At 39.1% G+C, this 26,035-nt stretch overlaps 2 protein-coding genes and 1 pseudogene across 2 annotated transcripts; all 3 read right to left on the bottom strand.

Moving 5' to 3' along the window:
* Nucleotides 1-1,899: 1,899 nt before the first annotated feature.
* LOC142625271 (WAT1-related protein At3g53210-like) lies at nt 1,900-10,281 on the bottom strand (annotated as a pseudogene).
* Nucleotides 10,282-11,502: 1,221 nt separating this feature from the next.
* Nucleotides 11,503-12,353, bottom strand: LOC142625269 (uncharacterized). The gene is made up of 2 exons (XM_075798955.1): nt 11,820-12,353; nt 11,503-11,733 (listed from the first exon to the last, which is right to left on the bottom strand). Exons 1-2 carry the CDS (start codon nt 12,351-12,353, stop codon nt 11,503-11,505), a joined length of 765 nt encoding a protein of 254 aa, XP_075655070.1.
* Nucleotides 12,354-12,691: 338 nt separating this feature from the next.
* Nucleotides 12,692-14,879, bottom strand: LOC142625268 (uncharacterized). The gene is made up of 4 exons (XM_075798954.1): nt 14,664-14,879; nt 14,146-14,564; nt 13,958-14,033; nt 12,692-13,651 (listed from the first exon to the last, which is right to left on the bottom strand). The coding sequence occupies exons 1-4, from the start codon at nt 14,877-14,879 to the stop codon at nt 12,692-12,694; spliced, it is 1,671 nt and encodes a 556-aa protein (XP_075655069.1).
* Between the last annotated feature and the right edge of the window lie 11,156 nt (nt 14,880-26,035).

Here is a 26,035-nt window from a genome sequence, read left to right as displayed (position 1 = left end):
CACTTACTACTTGTACAGAATCTCACCTCAGGAAAAGTGAAAACCCCCTCCTCCATTTTTGCGTTAAGGCAAATATAGTTATGAGCTTGAGGGTTACACCAAGAGAAAGACTCGAGTTGAGAAAAAAAGCTTTTGCTATAGCCCTGGCTGCAGTCCTGATGGGTGTTCTGCTTAATGGTGTTAGTTTATCAATCTACACGTGCAAAAACTGGAGGTTGAATTGGCGTATTATTGTGAGATACACAAGGAAAGTTTGTGCTGTCAAGCAATGCAGCTTTCAGCTGGCAATGGCCCTATAGAGTCTATGTCACAACAGAGGAAGAGTTGTGTCCCACCCCCATGTGACAAGGGGGCTTAACCAATTTCTGCGACACAGAATTTTCTCCCTTTCTAAAGGGTTGGGACTCTGGACGGTGAAGGCTCCATAGTGTTGGTTTTGTGGGCCAACTGGGCGAAGCAAAAAGATGGATTCTGGCCATGCGTTTACTGTTTACCCCAATCTTATATAACATTTATAAATTGCTCTTGATTGCCACTGAGCAATGTCTATGCTTGACTTTAATCCGGATGGTGTTTTAATGTAGCATATTTGCATGTACTTTCAAGCCATATTTAGTAATATTATAATCATAAACTATTTTATAATATTTTTACAAATCATTAGTATAGCAAATTTTTACTAATTTTTGTTTGAGGTCACCACCAATATCACTTTTATTTATTTATTAATAACCACTTACCATATTAACAGTTTGTAAAAAAGTTTGTGACTTTAACATTTTTCACCATATATCTATATAAGATATATCACAAAGTACATTTGTAAACTATTTTTTTCTTCTTATTAAGTGTATAGAATGATTTTTCCTTTTTAGATCTTTATAATAAAAATATACTAGCTTTATCACATGCGCTCTACCTGTGCAATGAAGTTTTTTTTTTTTTTTTTAGTTTAATGTAATTTTTTAATTTGAATTTATCTATTGTTAGTGAGGTTACACAAGAATGAATTTTTAAGAAACTAAAATGTAGATTTTGAAATAAAATAAACTGCTGGATTTAGTGTGTGCTAATTTTTATTTTTAGAAAAAAAATGTATCAAACATGCCGTAAGATATATTTAAATAGAGAGAGTACTCATTTTTAGGAAAATAAAATTTCTCTTATATATTTTTTTTTAAATTTTGTTGAATTACAATTTTAACCTTATATTTTATATTTTAAGAATAAAAATTATCTAATTAGATTAAGAGTATTTTTAAAAATTTTTCAAGTCATAATTAACCATATATTGAAATAAATAGTTTCATTTAAAAATGATTGGCAGATGATAGTATATTTTGTTGCATAGGTATATACACTTCGCTTATTGTTCTTCTCCACTCATTAGGCAAGGGAGTGAATACCCATACCGACCAGTACGGTCGGAATTTTTCATACCGGCACCTTAGCCGAAACAGAGAGACAACTATTTCATACCACTCTACATACTGGAGCTTACCGGGTTGTACCGGCCATATCAGGAAAGAAATCTAATATTGGCCGGTAAAATAAAAACCAGAAAAATGGAAACTAAGAGTAAAAAAGAAGAAGAAAAGAAATCATCTAACCCATAGCATCATCGTTCAAAAGTGACCGGCCATTCTTCTTCTTCATGCCCAGCCCTCCATCTGCCTGCCTCTCTGACCGGACATTAGCTTGTTATTGTAACTTGTGGCAGTGTGCCCTGCCTCACACCCCACGTGAATGCACTAAATTGCTATCAAACTTTGACAATTCAAATTTGATTTTTTTTTTTTTTTAATACGAAGGAAGCTTCAAATGGCATTTTAACTTAGCTTCCGTACTTTTTAAATTGGAATGTGCTAAAATTAAATTTTGTAGCTAGAGTAATGAGACCTACCCTTTTAGGTAGAATTCTTCGCCTAAAGCAACGGCTTCTATTATAACAAGAAGCAAGATTTGTAGAGGTAGATACATTGAAACAAACATCGGCCTTACCTTGTCAATTACATATATTTGTATTGCATGCCACAAATCCCGCAACCACCAATCTGCTCTATCATCCCATCAGGCTTTACTTTGATAATGAAAAATCTTACTCTAAATTGTCACAGTAATGTGACAGGCACAACTTGCTTTACAACAAATCTTATATTGATGAAGTAGTAGTTGACTGTGAGTGATAAACATAACTAAGACTTATGGACTCATGCACTAACATCACTTCAGCAATATGAAATATGTTGTGAAAAAAAGTAACGTCTATAACTTGTCATGATAGTCACGAAACGTGTTAAGATTGCACCTATTATCAAAATACTGAAACACATGTGTTGATACCATATTTTGTTTGCCCTCAATTTGCGTGTCGAACCTCGAAAAATCCAAAAATATCATCTTCTCTCCATGGGGCCCCGAGAACATTTAGAATGATGTGACGCAACCCATTTGGACACCGGAGCTCTCAAAGTGTCTCTTTCAACCAAAATAACCAAAACACCCCTGGTCGACCCTGGGTTGATCGGAAGTCAAACAAGTAAAACTCCCCTTAGAATATTACTTTCATAATTTTACATCAAACTTGAGCTTCTCAGAGATTTTGGCAACTTTGACCAAGTTTGATCCCGAGTTGACTCTCAGTTGGCCCTAGAAATCCTAATTTTGATATGGCCCTCAGAACAGGTTGAAACTAATGTTATTACGAATATTATCGAATTCTCATTCCAATGACTATTCATGGGTCGAAATTGGAGTTAGAACGGCCGAGATATCATGAAAACCGGGTTAACACACTAATTGATGCACCGCTAACTTCTAGGAGCCATAATTTTTGATCCTACTGTTGGATTTTCAAGTTCCATACCTTTTTAGAAACAAGAAGTAAAGATCTTTCCAAGGGTGTCAAGATCAACCCGATCCAAGGTGTTAGGACATATGTGATTCATGTTAGGAACATATGTCAACATTTTATATAATTGGCAAAACAAAACGCATTTTATTTGTATTTGGGTAGATCTAGGATGTGTTTAATGATTCGAGAAACAAGGTTTCAAGTTCAAGTGTTAAAACCATGTAAGTCTGTCCAAGAATCAAGTGAAGAAGTGCTGTTTATTAAAGCTCGACAGCTAGTATCTATCGAGGTTTAAAAGAGTTGTTTCAGCCCGAGGCTTAACAGCTGCTTGATAGATAGGGTATCTGTCAAGATTTATGAAGCTCAGTTTTTCAAAGCTGATTTTCATCCAATCCGTGAATGTATGTTTGGGCTTTCTTTTCTCACAACCCTAAACATATATAAGGATTATTTTAAAGGCCGTAATAGGTGACAGAGTTGCACAAGAGCACAACTCCACAAGTATTAAGAAAAGTGTGACGGAAACCTAGTTTGCCCTAGTTCATCTTAAAGAAGTTGCTGTGTTTGTACACCGTAGGGTTTTGTGACCAAGCAACTTCATGATCTTCATCGTGTGATGAACAGAAGAACTTTGCAGCCAACATCCTTCTTAAGTTGGTGATCAAGTCGCGTACTGGGATCCGCACATTTATTGGTTAGTTACGTATTGGGAGCCGTGCAATACAAGGAGAGATTGTCACTACAGAACAAGTCCAATTGGGTATTGGGTAAGGGTTCAACTGTAGGTTGGTATAAGGTACTGAGATTCTTCTACTTGTAACCGCTTGTTTTAATAATAGTAGATTTTCGGGAGTGGTGACCTTAAAATGACCCAGTGGAGTTTTTGCCTCGAAGATTTTCCCCATTCGTAAACTAATCACCGTGTCAATTTATTTTCCGCTGCATATTTATTTAGTTGGTGATTTATTTGTGCTGCCACGTACTTTGCATGTTAATTTGATTAATTAATTAAACTTGGTTAATTAATCAATTAATCCATCACAAGAAGTTAATACATTTTTGGCCTATCATAAGGCCATTTGAGGAAGGCGGCCCTTCAGCTCGAAAAATGCATTAGGGCTATAAAAGGGCCTCAGACACCTTCAGACTAAGAAAGAGACCACTTTTCTGGGTTTTGATCTTTGCCTGGCCATTTTTTGCATATTTTTCCTCTCTTCCAAACACAAAAAACACACAAAAAAAAAAAACATCAAATCCTCTTGATTCTTCCTTCTTCACAAAAATACAAGGTATTGTTCTTATATCCAATCTTCTTTTCCTTGGTTCTACACCTTGGATTTGGGGTTTAGGGGTGTGGGTGTAGTTTTTTAGCTACTATCCACACCCCTAACCTTCTAAATCTTTTTCCTAGCATTTATCTTGCTCTTTTTGTAATAACATGATTTATTGCTTTCCTTAGCATGTTTCTTGATTTATCTTGCTCCTAACATGTTCTTAGCTTAGATCCATGTTCTTCTATGCTTGTTTGTATGTTATTTGTCTTGATCTACATGCTTTATGCTTTATGCTATGCTTTCTATGCTTAGGTCTTCTCTTTCCTATGTTTTTGATGTTAGATCCACATGCTTCCATGTCTCATACCATGTGCTTGTGCCTAGATCTATCCTTCCCATGTGTTGTTTGGCTAGATCCACATGTTTCTATGCTTGTTTACATGTCTATTTGTCTTTCCTACATGTTTTATGCTTTACGCTATGTTTTCCTATGCTTTTTTCCTCTTTTTGTTCTATGTTGATGTTAGGGTTACATGCTCACATGCTTGTATCATGTCTATGGTTATGCCTTGCTTAGATCTACATGTTTGTATGCATGTTCTATGCTCCTATGCCTAGGTCTATGCCTTCACATGCTTATATGCTTGGATTTGTGTTCTCCCATGCTTTTATGCTTACATCCACATGCTTAGATGTACATTCACATGCCCACATGCATATTTCCATGCTTATATGTGTAGATCGGTGTGTTTACATGCTTAGATCGATGTTCTTTACATGCGTTATTCCTTCATCCATGTGCTTGTGCGCTTCATGCCATGTTCTTAGGCCTAGACCTTGTTTGTCATGCCATGTGCTATTGTAGCCCTTTTGTCGCTTTTGTCTCTCTTTCTTGTGTTTTTGGCCTAATGGTTCGGATCCGATCTAGACCCTATGGTCTTTGTCATTGTCCATACACCAGGTCCACATGAAAGGGTTTGGATCATCCTATTTGCATGTCTATGCTTGCTTGCTTCTATACTTTATGCTTGGGTTAGCCTCTCTAGTTCTAGGTTTTGCCATGCTTGACGCCTTTAGTGGGTTTGTAGTTGTGTGGTTACATTCGACGCGCGTGAGGCCTTGTTTGGATGTAACCATTTGGGATGCATCGTCATGATGCCGGTTGCTTCATGCATACCTTTCGCCTTTTCCGCTCCTTGCGATGATATGCTTGCCATGCTTGTTTGTGCCACCCGTTGGCTTTCTATGCATCTTTACACGCTTGCTTACATGTTCATGCATGAGTCTTGCTTGTTAGTGTTTCATCCATACTTCAACATAATGAAGCTATGGACATTCGATCAAAACCTACATTTACGCCCCGTGGACACCACCCTTTGTTTGCCTTTTTGCTTGTTTTTCTTTTTCTTGTTTGCTTGCTTGCCTGTTTTTCTTCTTGCTTTTCTTGTTTGTTTGTTTATCTTGTGGCTCGTCATGTCTCCTGCCATATGCTATGCTTGCCATATCTATCATGCTTATCTGCTTTATGCCTCTTTCACATGCTCTTTGCATATGTTTCCTTCCATTGCTTGTTTGCTAGTTTCTTGTCTTCGCCTTTGCCTTTGCATGTACACACATGGAGCGAGGACGCACGGAGCTAAGGCACGGTCTCCCAAGCGCAAGTAAAAAGGGTGAGGATGCAAGCATGTAGATATAAGCCAAGCGGAAATATTCAGTAGTTTTAGGGGTCTAGCCTCACTCTTTTAAACCCCCTTCCTTGCTCCCTCCCTCCTTTCTCTCTTGGATGGGTTGTATTAGGTATATCATTCCATGTACCATTCGTCCTCATCTCTAGAGTATGGCGACCCCTGTTTACGTTTCGGCACCTATATTTTGGGCCATGCTCTAGGGATGTAGGCATTTACTTTCTTGTTCTATGTGCTTGTGTTGTGCATGATGTATGTATATATATACCTGCTCGCCTCTTTTGGTGTGATTGTCACAGTCCATGTGACCTAAGGCGAAGTGATGCCTAATTTTAGCCGCGAAAGTAAGGTGACATGTCGTCGGATTTTCTCCTTGGAAATCTGGTACTTTGATCGAATGCCTTAAGAAAGCATAGACTGGGACCACACCCATTCAAAAGCCAAACCTCAAAGCCCCCATGCATGCAAAGTCTTAAAAGCCAATGCCAAAATCATGTTTTTTATTGCTAAGCTCCAAAAATTAAGGTTTTATCAAAACAAAGGATTGTCCTTGAACAGGTGTTGTGGCATGCCTAACACATTCCCCACACGTAACAAAACTTCCGGACTCAAGAATCAAGATTTTTTTTCCATCCACATTAGATTAGGAAAAACACCATTTTTCTTTGCCTAAAATTGGTAATAAAATCAACTAGAAACAGGTGACCAATCACACCTTAGAAAAACCCAATGATTGGTGGCGACTTCACTTACCTTTGGTAATTCCCTTAAAATTTGGCCAAGATTCCTCCCACACCTCCAAAGGTAGACAAATACCTTCCTCCACTGAGAGAGAGAGCACCCGAAGCTCCGTACGAACCACCGCACATTCATCGAGAGGGGACTCTAATGGGCCCTGCGCACGCGGGAGCGTCGCCATGGCAGGTGGTCAAATGAAGGCCCCAACGGCGGTTCTCCATTTTAGACCGGGCGTTGACAAACTGCTTGGTTGATCAATAAGGCTATTGCCTCTATTAGGCTATACAAAGACAGATAATCATGATATCAATTAGACTTATGAACTGTATAAAAAATTGTAAGGAGTTCATAAGCGGATTTAACTATCTTGGCTTGGGAGTTTCTCTCAAAGACTGCTACTATTACCAAATACTAAAGAAGTAAGCATTTGGGAAGCACTAACATGGCAAAATTACCAATGTATTAGTGTCAGGCATGTATCTGATATGAATAGAAACATATCGAGTACGCACTCAAGAAGAAGAAATCTTTTTTTTTTTTTTTTAGTTCAATTGTTTTTTTTTTTTTTTGTTGAATGTTGTTTATTTGAATTATTTTATGGGATGTCTAGTTTATTTGAACTATTTTGCTTGTACTTTAAACAATATTTTATTGTCTTTAAATGAATTTTAGATCTATTTCCAAACATTTCATTATTGTTACATATTTTTTGAGTCCTAAATAAACATAATTTATTCCAAATATAAAATATACATACCTAAAAATAAATATTAATTAATTAATTGTCATATCTTTGACGTATCGTATCCTAATTTTTCAAGAAATGCTATGTCACCATACTACATATTATGTCGTACAATGTATTGTGTATTCATGTTGGTATATGTGCCACATAGGTAAGCATTCGAGGCAATCGAGAGCCGAGCTGGATATTTCTTTAAGAGTGGTCCTTGTAAGATAATCCAACTGGACCAACAAAGGCATTGACAAATAAGATAGATGCAACCTAAAGTCCAACTTGTCCCGAAGAAATATGATTGGTGTGACTGTAAATTCGATCCAAATAGGGTTGGTCCGTTGTAAAGAGTAATCAGAAGAGATCCAGAACAGAAGAAACAGTACGAAGCACCTTAGCTATACCATCTTTCCTTTTCAAGGGTACTTGCTCCATTCAGCAAATTCAATATTGCTGCTTAGTGACCTATTTCATTGAAGGTATTAGACTCAGGAAGAGATAACAAGATTGATGAATTCTCTCGCCCGAATATTAGTGGCGGCTCTACGAATTATTTTTAGGGTGGTCATTAAAAAATTTAAATTATACAAAATTTAATAAAAAGACAATTTGAATATATCAACGTCACAAAAAAAAAAAAAAAAACACACACATACAAATACATGAAATATTACAATTTTTTGTATTAATAAAGAAAAAAAAAAAACTAATAAAAGATAAAGTACAAATTGAAAATGTTGATATGAGAATAATAAAGTGACTACAACAATTTCAATGCAACAAGTTGTTAGCTTGTTATTGGTGGGTAAAACATGTCAATATTGAACCCAAATTAGAATTTGTCATAGCTTACCACATAAAATTTATTGTGAAAATGATGTGGGTGTAGCATTACTCTTATATTTATTGAACTCAAATTCTTATGAGTCTCAAGTAAAAGTGTTCAACATTTTTATTAGGGTGGTCAAAATAGGTTAATTTAGTAAATAATATATATTTTTAAAAGTATATATATACAATATTTTCAAGTCTGGGCGGTCCAAAACATATTAATTTAAAATAATTATTTATATAAATTTTTTTTGACAAGTGAGGGTGGTCTCACATACAAGTAGAGCTGCCAGTGCCGAATATGGCAGCCATGAGAAAGGTTATAGCAGGAACTGAATTTTCTGTTGCAGAGGCAAAGGTGGCTGAAGTGTTGTTCAAACCCGGATAATAGAATTCTTGATTACATGTTAACCAACCAGAATTGAAAGCCAAAATTTTAGCTGGGAAAAACTTTGCTATTTAATCTAGAATTTCCTTCAAAAAAAAAAAATATATATATATATATATATATAAAACTTACCCAATAAAGCCAAGCAAAAAAATGAGAATGGTAAAGAAAATAAAGCTCAAAACAGGTTGGAACAACTTATATGTATGGATTCTATGGAATATAAGGTTAGCGCTATACTTCTCTAAGAGTAACCTTTTCAAGTCTAAAATGTAAGTCAAAACACAGAGGCAAAACTCTTAATTTGTTACATTATATGCATGAAGCAGTTTCACATGAAACCATAGAATTCAAATTAAAGTATATAGAACCCTAGAAGGACTAATCACCATATAAACATTATCAAATAAGTCAAGTCTATAGAACTAATATTGAAAGTGATTTCACGTGTAATATCACCAAAACTTGTATAAAGTGAATGTGGATGGAGCTGTTTTCAAGGAAAGAAAAAAATCTGGGGTGGGAGTGATAATACGTGATATTAATGGTTTGGTTGTGGCTGCTATGTGCAAAAAATTTCATGCTCCTTTGGGTCCTTTAGAGGTGAAAGCCAAAGCATTTTAATCTGGTCTGCAATTTGCCAAAGATGTAGGATTACAGAAGTTTATTTTAGAAGGTGATTCTCTTAATGTGGTTCATGCCCTTCAAGGTTTGTCACCTCCATCAGTTTCAGTGATGTCTATAATTTCTAGGATTCAAAGCTCTTGTAATGATGTTAGGAAGTGTTGTTTTCTCATGTATGTAAACAAAGAAATAGACCTACCCATATCTTAGCAAAACATGCTAGTTGTATTGTTGACTTTATGGTTTGAATGGAAGAGAATTCTTGTTTCTTGGAATAAGCTCTCCATCATTATATAATGTTCTTTTCTGTTTAATAAAAGTTTTCAAGTTATCTAAAAAATAAAAAAAAACTTGTGCATGGTACGTTTACGTTAAGGCTCTTCAATTGTTAGGTATACCAACTAACCTTCTTCTTTTTTTGAGAAAAACAACTAAACTTCTTCGAAGAAGGTTAGGTATAACAACTAACCTTCTTCTTCTTTTGTGATGAGAATTCTCATCACAAAAAATAAAACAACTTTCTAAACCCTACAGAAGTAAGAGTTGTGTTCACTGCTACAACCCGTTATTGTCTTGTTGAAACAACTATGACTAAATAGGTTCCACAAATTATTCTCAATATTCTGAAAATTAATAAAAATTAAAAAAGAAAAAGAAAAGGCCCTATAAAGGATTAGATCATTCACATCAAGAATGCTAAAAAATATAGCATTTAGCAACTTAAAACAGTACTTTATCAATTTTAACACCCTACTTTATAATATACCCACAATCAAAGGTTTTATATTTTTTAACACTTCATTAAAATATTATTTCTTAATTATTTTATAATTATTTATTATTCTCAACCTCATCTATTTCTCTCTCTTTCTTTCTTCCTCTCTCTTTTGCACGTTTATCTTCTCCAAAACAAAAACACCCTACCCATAGAAAACCCAACCCACTGCCACCAGCCACCACCACCCACACCTACTCCCACAGACATCACCACCCACAACCTCAACCCCAAATCACAAAATCACAAACAAAAACAAACTCAAAACCAAATCACAATCTCAAAACCAATCACAAACCTAAAATTAAATCACAAACTCAAACCCACATCCACTGCCACCAGCCTCCACTGCCACAGCCACAACAATCACAACCATCATTGACGACGTTGAACCCACCCATACCACAACCAAAAAAAGCCCACCCACCATACCAAATCCATGAAACCCAAACCCAAGAATTTCACACAACCCAAACCCATGAAACCTAAACAACCACCACTATTCCATGCCGATGACCCACGCTGATCTCACCTCAACACTGATGCCCATGCTATTGCCCACGCTAGTCAAAGAGTTTCAAGGTTGGGTTCGACTTTAGGCGTGGGAGAAGGGAAGGGATGGGTCTCAGGCATGGGAAAAGGGAAGGGATGGGTTGAGGGAGAGTCAACTGAAAAGATGTGGAAAAGGGGCTGCTAGCATGAGAAAGAGAGAAAGAGGGAGAGGCTGGGATTAAAAAAATATTTTTTGGTTTTAACATTCAACTACAGTGAGTTGTTATAGATGATAGCTCACTGTAGCTAAGTGTCAAAATTTTTAGTATTTGAGAGCTTTGATGTAGTATGTATTTTTGTATGTTGGTACTAAAATTGGTTTTTTAGCATTTTTAGCATTCTTGATGAGAATGCTCTAAGTAGATAATAAAATAGTGCATGTAACATCTAATTTGTAGCATCATGGAATATTTTATTTTCAAAATAAATTGCAATTATATATATAAAGTTAGCATTAGTCACTACATATTTTGCCAATTAGCTCTACTCAAATGGCACCTCTTCCCCTTCTAAGAGCAACGTCGAAAGTGAGATCATAAATTCAAGATCCACCTAATGCATATGTAATTGCCAATTATAAAAATATGTTTCATTGCAAATTTTGTAATGTCCTAACCTCAGGCACTAATAACTTTAGCTTCTCCATTTGCTAAAAGTGTATTGTCCATCAGGGCAATGTACACACAAAATTCATGTTTTCTTATAAGTTAGACCTGTTAATTAAGCCTATTAAGATCAAAACGACCCATAAAATAAAACTTCACTAAAGTTCTTCCCACGCAATCAATTTGAAACATAACAAAAATATATACAATATCAAAATAAAGGGGTTCAGTTAATTTATTCCCTTGTGACATACATTAATCATTCATTTTAATAAACTTTTTACAAGAATTTGAAAAAAGTTAACAAAAAAAAAGTTACTCTTTTTTTCATCTTTTTATAAAAAATTTCTTAAAATAATTCACTAATATATGCCTGAGCTCAGGCATATATTAGTAAAACCCTAATTTTTTTTTTTGATAGCAAAGCAACTGACCTTTCATTAAATTGGACTAAGATTCAAATGTACATCAATCAACACCTGATCAACAATCACAGGTCGGGTGTCTTCCACCCATATTACATAGTCATTAACATTCTTGGCATATCTAGCCATAAGATGTGCTGCAGAATTGCACTTTCTACTAACATAATTAATTTCCCATGAGTCAAAACACCTAAGACCCAAAGTTGTGCCTTCAATAATTTTCTGAATAGAGCTCGGGCTCTGAACCTGGTTTGTGAGAGCCTTAACAACCAATTGAGAGTCAATCTCCACTATGATGCTCTTTAAACTCAGATCCCACGCCAAAAAAATGCCCTATTCCACTGCCTTCCCTCCGCTTCTAAGGCTTGCAGAGGAAGATCAAACCGTTTGCTCAATGCTCCCATTAACTGCCCCCTTTCATTCCTTATGACTACACCCACACCGCAACAATTTAAGTCCTTAAACATCGTTCCACCGACATTAATTTTGTAAAGACCCCGCCTAGGAGGACTCCACAAAGAATTGAAATGAGGGGTAGAACTAACCTGGCCTTCACTCCCTATTCGAACTTCATCTGCATATGCAGCCACCTCCCTAACAATCACCTTTGCAGTCTTACTCCGCCCACCATGGCGCACTGAGTTTCTATTGTTCCATAAACTCCAAGCCGTAACAGCAAATAACTCCCAATCAATTTCCGGCTTTTTTGCTTTGATTTCCCACACTATGTCTATGAACTCCCTAGGACTAGGCTCGAAGATAGGCAATTTAATTTTAGTATTGCCCCACACCGACCCAACAAGATTGCAGCCCCATAAAACATGCCCAGACGTTTCCCATTTGCCACACAGAATCACAATTTCCATCCTGTGTAATACCCCTACTCCTTAGCAGCCCTTTTGTAGGGAGAATGTTCAAGCAAGTCCTCCACATGAAATGTTTGATCTTGTTCGGGCATCTTAAGCTCCAAACTAACTTCCAAAGGCCTTTCATACGTGAGCTATCAGAGCAATTCCCCCTGCTATTTTGTGTTGACTGTTTTGAAGCCATTTCTGCACCACTTTGTAAGCGCTATTGACTGTGAATTTGCCATTGGGAGTCCAAGCCTAGATGAGGGAGTCATTAGGAAGCCGCTGGCTGATAGGAATTCCCAAAATTGCTTGTGCTTCATGGGGGAGAACGTATTCCTCACTTTTGCCACATCCTAACTTCTCAACTCCAAGTTTATGAGGCTCACCACTGTTTCATTTGCGGAGTAGAATATTCTCGGGCTTACAACTTTAAAACAATCTGGTGTGGGCAGCCACCGGTCCTTCCAAATGGTCACACTTTCCCTATTCCCCACACACCACCTCGACCCTTTTTCAATAATTCCTTTTGCTGCCACCATGCTTTGCCATACGTAGGAAGGTCTATTTCCTAGTTTGGCTTCGAAAAAAGAGCTTGCCGCGAAGTATTTCATTTTGAAAATTCTGTGGACCAAGGAGTTTTGATTTCTCATGATTTTCCAACCTTGTTTGGTGAGAAGGGCTAAATTGAAGGCTTTTTGATCTCTGAACCCCATGCCTCCTCTATCCTTTGGTGTGCAAAGTTTCTCCCAAGAGATCCAAGACATCTTCGTTTCTTTATCTTTTTGCCCCCACCAAAAGTTGCTCATCATGGAGCTAAGTTCCTTACAAAGTGAGTCCGGGATTTTGAAACAGCTCATCATATATGTAGGTGTGGCTTGTGCTACGGCCTTGATGAGAATCTCCCTACCCACATTGGACAATAATTTTCCTTTCCACCCTGCAATACGTCTCCCTACTTGATCCTTTATTTGATTAAAGGCTTTCCTTTTCCCTTTCCCTATTAACGGAGGCAACCCCAAATACTTCTCATGATGCCTTATAATTTGAGCTCCAAATCTCTGTTTCACCTGGTCTTGGACCTCTTTTGGTGTGTTTTTGCTGAAAAAGAGGGAAGTTTTTTCTTTGTTTATTCTTTGCCCCGAGTCACCTTCATAATCCTCTAGGACTTTGATAATCCTGTTGCTTTCCTCAATTGTAGCCCTACAGAACACAATGTTGTCATTTGCAAATAGCAAATGGGAGATTCGAGGAGCATCCCTGCATACAGCCACCCCTTTTATCGTATCTTCCTTCTCCTCCTTCAGCAAAGCTGACTACCCCTCAGTGCACAACAAAAATAGATAGGGGGATATTGGATCCTCTTGTCTTAGAGCCCTTGACGGTTTAATTTTACTTTTGGCTTCTCCACTGATCAACACTGAGTACTCCACTGTGCTAATACACATCATCATAAGAGAGATCCACCTCTCATGGAAACCCATCCTATGCATCATAGCCTCCAAATACCTCCATTCAACCCTATCTTAGGCCTTGCTCATATCTAGCTTTATCGCCATCAAGGCCTCTTTCCCCTTCCTCCTCTAATCAATGCTATGCATCGTTTCAAATTCCACTAATACATTATCCGTAATAAGCCTCCCCGGCACAAACGCACTTTGAGACTCATCAATGACTTCCACAAGAATTGACTTAAGTCTGTTAGCAAGGACCTTAGCAATTAACTTGTAGATAACGTTGCAAAGACTAATAGGTCGATATTCCATAATTTTTTTGGGGGGATTTTACTTTTGGGATAAGACAAATATACGTTTCATTTAACCCATTAGGCATCACACAGGAATTAAGAGCATTTAATACACAATTGATGACCTCAGGTCTTACAATATCCCAATACTTTTGGTAGAAAATAGGGGGCGTACCATCTGGCCTTGGGGCCTTAGTAGGGTTCATTTGTTTAAGAGCTCTCCACAATTCTTCCACCTTAAACTCTGCAAGCAAGCTTTCATTCATGTCGGGTGAAACTCTATGGTTTATTGCCTCTAGATTGAACTCAGCATTGGTAGATTGATCAGATTTGAAAATGTTTCCAAAGTATTCCAAAATGATGCCATCAATCTCTCCCTGGTCTTCTTGCCACTCCCCACTTGGACTTTGTAACCCTACTATTTTGTTCCTTCTTCGTCTTTGGCTTGCCACCGCATGAAAGAATTTTGTGTTGCGATCACCCTACTTGATCCATGAAGCTCTGGACATCTGATTCCACATTATCTCCTCCCTGATCAGCATTTCATTAATTTCTTTTTTCAAGCCCTGTATCTCCTCTACCTTTTCATGTAGGCAGTTTAGCACTTCCAGTTTTTGAAGCCTGTCTCGTTTCTGTTTTAAGCTCCAATTTACATTACCAAACACACTATCATTCCACCTTTGAAGGTTCACTTGGCAATTCTTCAATCTGTCTGTGATTTGGAACTCGGGGTCACTTTTGAGCAGGTCCCAAGCCAATTCCACCACTACCTTACATTCCTCCTCCCTTGTCCACATAGCTTCGAAGAAAAAATGCTTCTTTATTGGCTTCTTGGGCTGAATTTTAAGAGACAAACACTACAAAAAAATCATCCTATTGTAGCGTTTTTTTCTTGGCGCTTTTAAAAACTGCGGTAATAGAGGAGCCTGTAGCAACGCTTTTTGAAACTGCTGATATAGGAAATCTTATTATTAGGACATATGTGAATCATGTTAGGAACATATGTCAATTTTATGTAATTGGATAATCCTTTGACAAAACACACTTTACTTGTATTTGAGTATATCTAGGATGTATTTAATACTTCAAGAAACTAGGTTTCAAGTTCAAGTGTTAAAGCCATGCAAGTCTATCCAAGAAACAAGTAAAGAAGTAATGATTCATTAAATCTCGATAGCTCCTCGATAGCTCTCGACAGCTAGGCTATCTATCGAGACTTTTTAGCTTTTCTTTATCGCAATCTCGATAGCTCTCGATAGCTATTTTGATTGATCGAGAAACCTTCTGGATGCTCGATAGCTTCTCGATAGCTCGCAATAGGTCTCAAAAAATAGCTATCTATTGAGGTATCTATCAAGAATTACGAAAATCAAATTTTCAAATCTGATTTTTGGCCCATGCTTATGTATTTGTATATGGTTTCTTTTCTCAAAACCCTAGAAATATATAAGGCTTATTTTAGAGGCCGTCACACAAGAAAATACAAGGAGAACACATGCAAAAGGTGACCCAAGCCTTATTCTCTCTGAAAGAAGCTACTGCATCTTTACGCCTTAGGGTTTTGTAACCAAGTGCTTCTTGATCTTCATTATTGATGAAGTGAAGAACTTTGTAGCCAACATTCTTCTTCCTTAAGTTGGTGAGTGAGTCATGTATTTGGATTCGTGCAAAGGAGTTAGTCACGTACTGGGATCTGTGCATCAAAAGGGTGGCGTTCATATATTGAAAAGTTCAGAGGTTCTGAAGCGGTAGAAGGTTTCTACTGTAAGTTCATCTACAGAGATTGTAGAGTTTAGGGACAAAGGTTTTGTACTAGATCTGAAACTTCTCTTTACTATAGTGGATTGCTTTTCAGGAAGGTTTCCCCCCCCCCCCAGGTTTTGTACTGTGAAACTAGTTTGTTTAATTGGTTTTCCTAGGTCATCATATTTTGTCTTATTTATTTTTCCGCTGCATGATTTTGATGTGATTTTGATGTTTGTTTGTTTTAATAAGTTTATTCATAATAAATCTAATTAACAACTTGGGTTTAAAACTTGTTAATTCTATCAACTGGGGTTTAAATTTCCCAACACCTACTACGGCAGCTCAAAACCGGTGCTTTATTAATTGCTGCAATAGGAGGCCTATAACAGTGGTTTCCAAAAACACAGGTATAGGAAGTCCTATTGCAACATTTTACAACCGCCGCTATGGGTTAGGTTTATCGTTTTTTTAATTACTTTAATTTTTGAAAGTATCCTATCCTAGCGCTCTAAAAGCGTTGGAATACGGTTACTCATTTCCCTTATAGGAGAGACCTATCTCAGGGCTTTTGAAAATGTTGGCAGAGAATTAACCTATCTCGACATGTTAGAAAAGCGCTAGAATAGGATTACCTTATTCCCTTATGATGGAGACCTATCCCGACGCTTTTGGAAGCGCTGGAATATAGTCCACCTATATTAGTGCTCCAAAAGCATTGGAATAGGATTACTCAATTCCCTTATAAGAGAGACCTATCCCAACGCTTTTGAAAGCGCTGGCAGATGGTTCACCTATCTAGGCGTTTTTGAAAAGCGCTAGAATAGGTCACCTATAGGGATTTATTAATAAATGACCAATACTCCCCTAAACCTAGAAAAAGACCAAAGTACCCCCCAAAACATTGAAAAAGAGCAAAATACCATTGATTACTTGAATAAGACAAAATACCCCATAAATTGAAAAAGTGACCAAAATGCCCCCATAAACACACAAAAATGTCCAAAACAGCCCCGATACCTAGAAAAAGACCGCTATACCCCCGAAACCTAATAAATGACTGAGATACTCCCCAAAACATAAAAAATGACCCAAGCACCCCCCAAGACATTGAAAATGACCGAAGTACCCCTTGTGCCTGAAAAAGACAAAAATACCCTCGATTACTTGAATAAGACCAAAATACCCCTATAAGTCTAATAAATGACCAAAATGCCCCCAAAAAGACAAAAAAAAAAGTCCAAAACACACCTGACACCCAGAAAAAGACTAATATACCCCCGAAACATACAAAACGACCGAAATACCCTAAAAACATTGAAATGACCGAAATACCTCTTAAAAGCTAGAAAATGACAAAAGTACCCCCCATGCCTGAAAAAGGTGGAAAACCCCTCGATTACTTGAATAATACAAAAATAGCCATATAAATCGAAAAAATGACCACAATGTCCTCGTAACCACAAAAAAGTCCAAAATACACCCGATACAAAAAAAAGACCAATGCAATGTAGAAACCAAAAAAAAAAAAAAAAAACCGAATTACCTTTGAAACCTAAATAATGATCGAAGCACTCTCGAAACTTTAAAAAATGACCAACCCCCCCCCCCCCAAAAGCGCATAAAATTACCAAAATACCCCCCGAAATATGGAAACCGACCATAAATATCCCCCTATGTTTGAAAAAGACCAATATACCCCTATAAATCAAAAAATGACCACAATGCCCTCGTAATCGTTGGAGTTGTCTGAAATACACTCGAAACCTAAAAAATAACCGATACACCCCTAAAGCATAAAAAATGATCGAAGAACTTGTGAAGGCAGCGTTGTAATGACTGAAAAATTAGAGAAATGTTATAGCATGACCGAAATACCTCCCAAAACATAAGAAATGATCTTATACCCTTTAAACATTTTAATAATTTTTTAAGTTCCAAGGACATTTATGTCATTTTTTTGGCTTAGGATGTATGTGTGTAAAAAATTTTAATGCATAGGGGGTATTTGGTCATTTTTTGCATTTATGGGGGTATTTGGGTCATTTTTTTAGTCTTAGAGTGTATTTTTGGTCATTTTTAGGGTTTAGGGGTACTTTGGTCCTTTTAAAAGTTTCTAGGGTATTTTGGTCACCTTTTGGCTTTGGGTGTATAGTGAACATTTTTAATGCCTATGGCCTATGGGGTATTTGGTTCATTTTTAGCAATTGGGGGTATTTTGGTGTCTCAGCCATTTTTTGAGTTTGTGGGGTAGGTTGGCCTTCTTTTAGTCTTAGGGGTACTTTTGTAATTTTTAAATGAATATTAAATTATATTTCTTCCAATTTCGTTTTTTTCTTATGATTCAAGGGTATTGTGGTCTTTTTATAGGCTTCAATGGTATTTAAGTTATTTTTCTTACTTTGAAGGTATTTCAGACAATTTTTGGGTGGTAGGGGTGTCTCAGCCCATTTTTGAGTTTGTGGGGTAGGTTGACCTTCTTTTAGTTTTAGGGGTATGTCAGTCGTTTTTAATGAATATTAAATTATATTTCCTCCAATTTTGGTTTTTTCTTATGATTCAAGGGTATTGTGGTCTTTTTATAGGCATCAATGGTATTTCAGTTATTTTTCTTGCTTCGGGGGTATTTCAGTCATTTTTTGGGTGGTAGGGGTGTCTTAGCCACTTTTGAGTTTGTGGGGTAGGTTGACATTCTTTTAGTTTTAGGGGTATCTCGGTCGTTTTCACTGAATAAGAAGTTATATTTTCTCCAATTTTGGTGTTTTCTTAGTATTCAAGGGTATTGTAGTATTTTTTTAGGCTTCAAAGGTATTTCAATTATTTTTCTTGCGTAGGGGGTGTTTCAGCCATTTTTTGGGTGGTAGGGGTGCTTCAGTCATTTTCTATGTTTATGGAGGTAAGTTGACCTTCTTTTAGTTTTAGGGGTATTTTAGTCATTCCAAAGTAATATTAAATTATATTTTAATATTTCTGGTCCTTGAGTCTCATCTTACATTTTTTTCTTAGTTATTACATTATATTTTAGTGATTTGTAGTGACAAATTATATTTTATTAATTTGATGTATTAAATTAAAGGATAAACTACGTATTTGGTCCTTATTCTATACACCATATTTCAATTTTATCCCTAACCTTTTAATTGTGTCGATTTGGTCCCTATCTTTTTTTTACCGTGTCAATTTAATCCTTACAATTATCTTTTGAATGAAAATTAATGACATGTCGAATGGCCAAAATAAAAAATTAGCTTCTGTTGATGTGATAATAAACTAAAATTTTATTTTGGCTATTTGCTATGTAAACAATTTACATCTAATATATAATGGCAAAGACTAAATTGACACGACATTAAAAGGTTAAGGACCAAATTGACACAATTGAAAGGTTAAGGACCAAATTGAAATATGGTGTAAAGGCTAGGGACTAAACTATGTAGTTTACCTAAATTAAAATATATTAAATTAGTTTGAAGTATTAAATTAAATTAAATTTTGTTAAATTGAGTTATTAAAATATATTTTTATTAATTAATTAATATATTTTATTTTATTAATTTGTAGTGTTAAATTATATTTTATTAATTTGAAGTATTATATTAAATCTAATTAATTATTAAATTATACTCAGTTAATTTGTAGTATTAAAATATGTTTACATAATTGGAAGTATAAATTATATTGTTATTAATTAGTAAATTATATTTTATTGACACTGTGGGGGGCAAAAAGATCCTGATGGGAACGTGGGCCTTTTGGGCCGTGTTAAGGAATGCCAACCTGATCCTGGGTTTAGAATTTGTTATTTCTATGGGTCGGCCCATACGCCGAGGATCCGAGGATCCAGCCGAGGGTGACCTTACCCTCGGATGAACTCCGAAGAACTCGGGATTTCATAATAAAGATTAGGGGATGACACGGTTAAGGCCAATGATTAAAAGGGGGGAACCCTAGAACGCCCCAGAAGCACCGGTGTTGAAGAAATGTCAAAGATAAAGGCTGCTACCTCCACATTAAAGACCCTGCACCTACCACCCTGGCCGCATTTATGGGGAAGTGACACCTGAACAGTGGAAGAGAAACTTCTGGTTACTATTCAAAGGCACTGAGAAAAGAAATATCTAGGCTAAGGGGGAGGTGAGGCAACACGTGTACAAAGTATTCAAAAGAGTAGTATTTAAAGAGCAATCTAAGACAGAAAAGAAAAACGAACTTTTTGTAACCTAAAAAAAGAAAAAAGACAAGGAGAAAGATATAATATAAGAACAGCCCTTGGCTTACGTCCGAGAAGGCCGATTTACAATATCCCTTGTTGTTTCCAAATATTTGCAACCTTTAGTTTGTCATTTAATCCCCACACACTTTTAACCTAGGTTTCAAGCCCACACTCTACAAATTCATATTGTTTAAGGCTCATTGGGCACAGGCCATAACTGTTCTTGGGGGCCTTTGCACTTGTGCACTTACAATTGGCGCCGTCTGTGGGGACCTATTCTAGAAGAGGTAGGGATATTATTGCTGGCTTAGGCTCTCACCATGCAGAGTCACAAGGATCACTTTCGGAAGATCATTTCGAACGTCTTGAACATCGTAGGGATTGTGAGGGAAGCGTCCATACGTAATACCCGGGGGCTAGCCATACTCGCTCATGGAGGGGGTAGCACTACCCATGATGAGGGTTCTAAATCCATGCGTAAGGAAATCAATCGTTTGAAGAGAAAGTTACGCCGTGCTAAACGTAAGGTTTCCCCGTCCTCGTCTAGTTCTTCCTCGCAGAAGGATAGGGGACTTGGCTACGCTCAAGGTCATGTTCCCCCGCGAGGCCGCAACATCCTCCGGTGAGGAGGACGACCACCAGCCCCGCGAGGCGTGAAGCTTCGTTCTAGGGGCTTGGGCAACGATACCATGAGTGGGGCGTTGCACCGGCTCTCTAAATCTCCGTTTTCACGGAGGATCGAGAGGGGGAGGCTTCCCGTGAGGTTCACCTGCCCCACCTTTACCATATATAATGGCCGGACGATCCGGTGGAGCACGTAAGTAAATTCAACCATTGGAGGGCCGTGCCCTCTCACAACGAGACTTTGATGTGTAAAGTCTTCCCCTCCAGCTTGGGACCTGTGGCTATGAGATGGTTTAACGGTCTCAAATCGGGATCTGTAGGCTCATTTGGAGAGCTAACTAGGGCATTTGCTTCGCGGTTCATTACGTGTAGCAGAGTCCCTCGGCCATTGGACTCGTTGTTATCCATGGCCATGAAGGAAGGGGAGACACTGAAAGCATACTCCGATCGATACTGGGAGATGTTTAATGAAATAGACGGCGACTTTGATGAGGTGGCGCTTAATACCTTTAAGGTGGGTCTCCCTACTGATCACGACCTAAGAAAGTCTTTGACGAAAAAGCCCGTCCGCAGCGTACGCCGTCTTATGGATCGTATTGATGAATACAAAAGGGTAGAGGAAGACCAGCAGCAGGGAAAGGGAAAGGAGAAGGTTATCCCACAGGAGAGAAGGGATTTCAGGTCGAACAGATATCACAACAACAAGCCGAGGAGGGATTACTTCGGACAATCCGGCTCGGCAGCACCTCGGGCGTAACACGTGTTCCGAGAACCGGTACCGCATCGTTATTAGAAAAAGTTCGCAAAGAGCCCTTCTTCGGATGGCTCGGCAAGATGGCAGGACCCCGCGAGAAGAAATCAAAACCTTTTTTGTCGCATCATCGGGATGTGGGTCACACTACCGAAAACCGTCGGACCCCGGAACCATCACAGAAGCGACTCGTCGGTGAGGGAAAGTTAAAGCAAGATGCTTGTGTCGGCCACCAGGTGTCACTAAGTTGGTTCAAACAACCAGAGGAACAGTTCATCTCGGCCAAAGATTGGGAACAATTAATGTTATCTTCGTCGCACTGCACACAGCGGGGACCGGCTCGGGTCCCACTAGGTGATGGCGGTTTCCCATCCGCGGGCCGAGGATGTGGGTAGCGTGGCCGCGAAGGTTAAAGGGGCACTTTACTGTCTTGGGTTTCTCCGAGGAGGATAAAGCGGGGACTATCCGGACCCCCATGACGATGCCTCTTGTGGTTACCCTCGGGATAGGGAATTATGATGTGAGAAGGGTGATGATAGATCGGTGGCAATGAAGATATCATGTACGATCTATTTAAAGGGCTAAGATTGAGTTGGAAGATCTAACCCCTTACGACTCCCCACTTATAAGCTTCGAAGGAAGGGCCGTTGTGCCGAAGGGACAAATCCGTTTACCCGTTCAATCCGGCACGAGAAACGGTTGAGGTAGATTTCATTGTGGTTGACGCGTACTCTCCATACGTACATCCATCCTCGCTGTGCCATGGCTGCACGCTTTGGGAGTCGTCTCCTACCTTACATGTTAAGGTGAAATTCCCTCGGGGGAGCATGTTGAGGAAATCCGGCAGCCGTGTAGTGGCTAGGCAATGCATATCGGCTGCGGTGCTTCGTCGGTCGAAATTGAGTCATCAACCTTGTCCATCCGGGAGTCATAGCAATTAACAGCCTCCGAGGCACTCCGGAGCGATGACAGGAGACGAGGCTGTTTGTGAGGAGTTAGAGAAGTTTGTAATAACAGATGATCCAGAGAGGTTCTTCCAAGTTGGCATACTTTTGCCACATCAAGAGAAGATGGAGTTGTTGAAATTTCTGAAGGATAATTTAGATGTCTTTGCGTGGGACCCCTATGAGGCTCCAGGCGTAGATCCGACCTTTATTTGTCATCGTTTAAACGTCAATCCTGCCATCGTTCCAAGGAGGTAGCCACCTCGGCGATCTTCCCGAGAACATTCTGAGGCTGTGAAGGAAGAGGTTCTTAAACTCAAAAGGGCAGGGGCTATCAAAGAAGTTTTCTACCCTGAATGGTTGGCTCATACTGTTGTTGTTAAAAAGAAGAACGGCAAGTGGAGAGTATGTGTGGACTTTGCGATCCGAACAAGGCTGTCCTAAAGATTCATTCCCAATGCCACGGATTGATCAACCGGTAGATGCTGCGTTGGACATCCTCGGATGAGTTTCTTGGACGCCTTCCAGTTACCACCAAATTCCCTTGGCGTTAGAGGATCGGGAGAAGATCCTTTCATTACTCCAACCGGAACTATCATTACAAGGTCATGCCATTTGGATTAAAAAATGCGGGGCTACTTATCAAAGAATGATGACCCGAATGTTTGAACGAAGAATGGAAAAACCATCGAAGTATACGTAGATGATATGGTGGTGAAGAGTAAGACGGTACCTTCGCACATGACAATACGGCCGACACCTTCCGAGGTGCTAAGGAAGTATAAGTTGCGCCTTAACGCCTCCAAGTGTTCTTTTGGTGTGGGATCCGGAAAGTTCTTGGGATATATGATTACTCATAGGGGCATAGAGGTAAACCCGGTGCGAGTTAAGGCTATTCAGAATTTCCTGCCGCCTAGGAACCCAAAAGAGATTCGAAATTGATCGGAATGATTGCCGCGTTGAATAGATTTATTTCTCGGTCGGTGACCGATGCCGTCCTTTCTTTCGGTTGTTGCACAAGTGGAAAGGGTTTCAATGGACCGAGGCTCTGCGAGTTAGCTTTCTAACAGCTTAGCAATATCTTTCTCGGCCACCTATTTTATCTCGCCACGAGGTGGACGAGGGTTTTATTCGCTTATCCGGCCGTGGCTATTCATGCGGTGAGCTTAGTCCTTATAAGGAACGAAAGCGGAGTACGTAGACCGATCTACTACGTTAGTAAGTCCTTAAATGAGGCCGAGGTGCGCTATCTACGCCCCTGGAAAAAGCACTTCCGTCGTAGTCCACGCCACGCGCAAACTTCCTCATTATTTCCAATCTCATACCGTGGTTGTTTTGACCCAGTTGCCTCTTAAGGCCGTGTTGCGTAGTGCCGATTATTCGCAGGTGGCAAAATGGGGAACCATTTTGGGAGCCTTTGATGTTAAATACAAGCCTCGCACTTCGGTGAAGGGACAGGTCCTCGCTGATTTGGTGGCAGAGTTCACTGAACCATTGTTAGAAGAAACTTCAAAAGAAGCACACATGAGTGAAAAATCAGTTGGTGTGATCACAGACGTATCGCCCTCGGTTTGGAGAGTTTATGTGGATGGGGCTGCTAATCAAAAGGGGTCTGGTGTTGGACTTGTTCTAATGTCCCCTGAAGGAATTGTCTTCGAAAAATCTTTGAGATTGGCCTTCTCGGCTACTAATAATGAGGCCGAGTATGAAGCAGTCTTGGTAGGCATGCAAATGGTACATAAGATGGGTGGCAAGGAAATCCATGTGTTCTCGGACTCTCAGTTAGTGGTCGGCCAAGTCATGGGGACCATGGAGGCTGAGACGACGCAGGAATATTTGGCCCAGTCGAGCGTCGGCGCCGAATTCGACTCCTTTGCCTTAGCTCACGTCTCTAGGAGTGGAAACACTCATGCGATTCTTTGGCTACGTTGGCAACATCCTCGGCTCAAGGTCTACCAAGGGTTATTCTCGTTGAGGATCCGTAGAACCTTCTCTTGTAATCGTTAACGCACCTCGCATCCATCTAATAAGGCCTAGTCCTAGTTGGATGGATTCGATCATATCTTTTCTTAAAAGTGACATTCTTCCCGAAGACAAAGGTTGAAGGCAAAGGTACGTCGAAAGGCGCCGCGTTTCTGGTTGTCCGAGGACCAGAAGCTATACAAACGATCCTTTTCAGGACCGTATTTGTTGTGTGTGCACCCAGAATCAACATAAATGTTAATGGAGGAACTGCATGAGGGAATTTGTGGGAGCCACACCGGGGGAAGATCCTTAGCCCATAGAGCCCTGACTCAGGGTTATTGGTGGCCTAATATGCAGAGGGAGGCTCAGGATTATGCCAAAAAATGTGATCAATGTCAGAGGTTCGCCCCTAATATCCACCAACCTGGAGGGGTTCTTAACCCTCTCTCCAGCCCATGGCCTTTCGCGCAGTGGGGCTTGGACATTGTAGGGCCATTTCCGAGGGCTGCTGGCAACAAAAGATGGCTACTCGTGGGAACAGACTACTTCACTAAATGGGTTGAAGCTGAGCCCTTAGCCAATATCCGAGATGTTGATTCAAAGAAATTTATATGGAAAAATATTGTTACTAGATTTGGTATACCGCATACACTTATCTCAGACAATGGCGTTCAATTTGACAAAGAACGCCTTTAGGCAATATTTTGGTGATACATGGGTATCATAAATAGATATTCTACCCCTGCTTATCCTCGAGGAAATGGGCAGGCCGAGGCCGTTAACAAGGTCATAGTCAACGGGCTCGAAGAGGTTGGATGATGCGAAAGGTAAATGGGTAGAAGAGCTCCCTCATGTCCCGTGGACGTATCGGACCACACCGCGCGTATCCACTGGAGAAACGCCATTCTCTATGACTTATGGAGCCGAGGCGGTGATACCATTGGAATATGGTTTTCCTACTCTAAAGACAAGTTCTTTTAGCCCAGAGAATAACAAGGGACTTCTAGAGAAAGATCTTGATTTACTTGAGGAACGGCGTGAGGCGGCCATGGTCCAAATGGCCTATTATCGGCGAAGCTAAAACGAGGATATGATGCCCACGTGAAGCTAAGGCCACTTGCGCACAGTGATCTTGTATTAAGGAAAGTTGTAGGCACTTCTAAGAACTCCATTTTGGGGTAAGCTCGGACCTAACCTGGAAGGCCCTATCGCATTGTTTCAATAGCAGGCATAGGGTCGTATAGGCTAGCTGACCTAGACGAACGAATTGTACCACGTCCATGGAATGTAAATAATCTTAGAAGGTATTATTATTAATGAAAATGAGCTTTTGTCAATATATTTCAAAGTTATGAGTAGCTCTGATTCTTGAAGTTATAATTTTTAAGAATCAAACAGAAACTTGGTTTAGTGCAGTCCTCGGACCACAAACCTTGTGGAAATTGATGTCTTGTCATTTGTTAAACAGAACCTTAGTTATGCCGGGTCTTCGGACCTCCTACTTTGGGAAAATTAACATTTGAAGTTATCATTTTTAAGAATCAAACAGAAACTTGGTTAAGTGCGGTCCTCGGACCATAAACCTTGTGGAAATTGATGTCTTGTCATTTGTTAAAACGAACCTTAGTTATGCCGGTCTTCGGACCTCCTACTTTGGGAAAATTAACATTTGAAGTTATCATTTTTAAGAATCAAACAGAAACTTGGTTAAGT

The sequence above is a fragment of the Castanea sativa genome, chromosome 2 (genome assembly GCF_040712315.1).
Source record: "Castanea sativa cultivar Marrone di Chiusa Pesio chromosome 2, ASM4071231v1".
In the NCBI taxonomy this organism is placed as follows: domain Eukaryota; kingdom Viridiplantae; phylum Streptophyta; class Magnoliopsida; order Fagales; family Fagaceae; genus Castanea; species Castanea sativa.
Note: the sequence above shows the minus strand (reverse complement) of the source record. Positions and strands in the feature narration are given on the sequence as shown.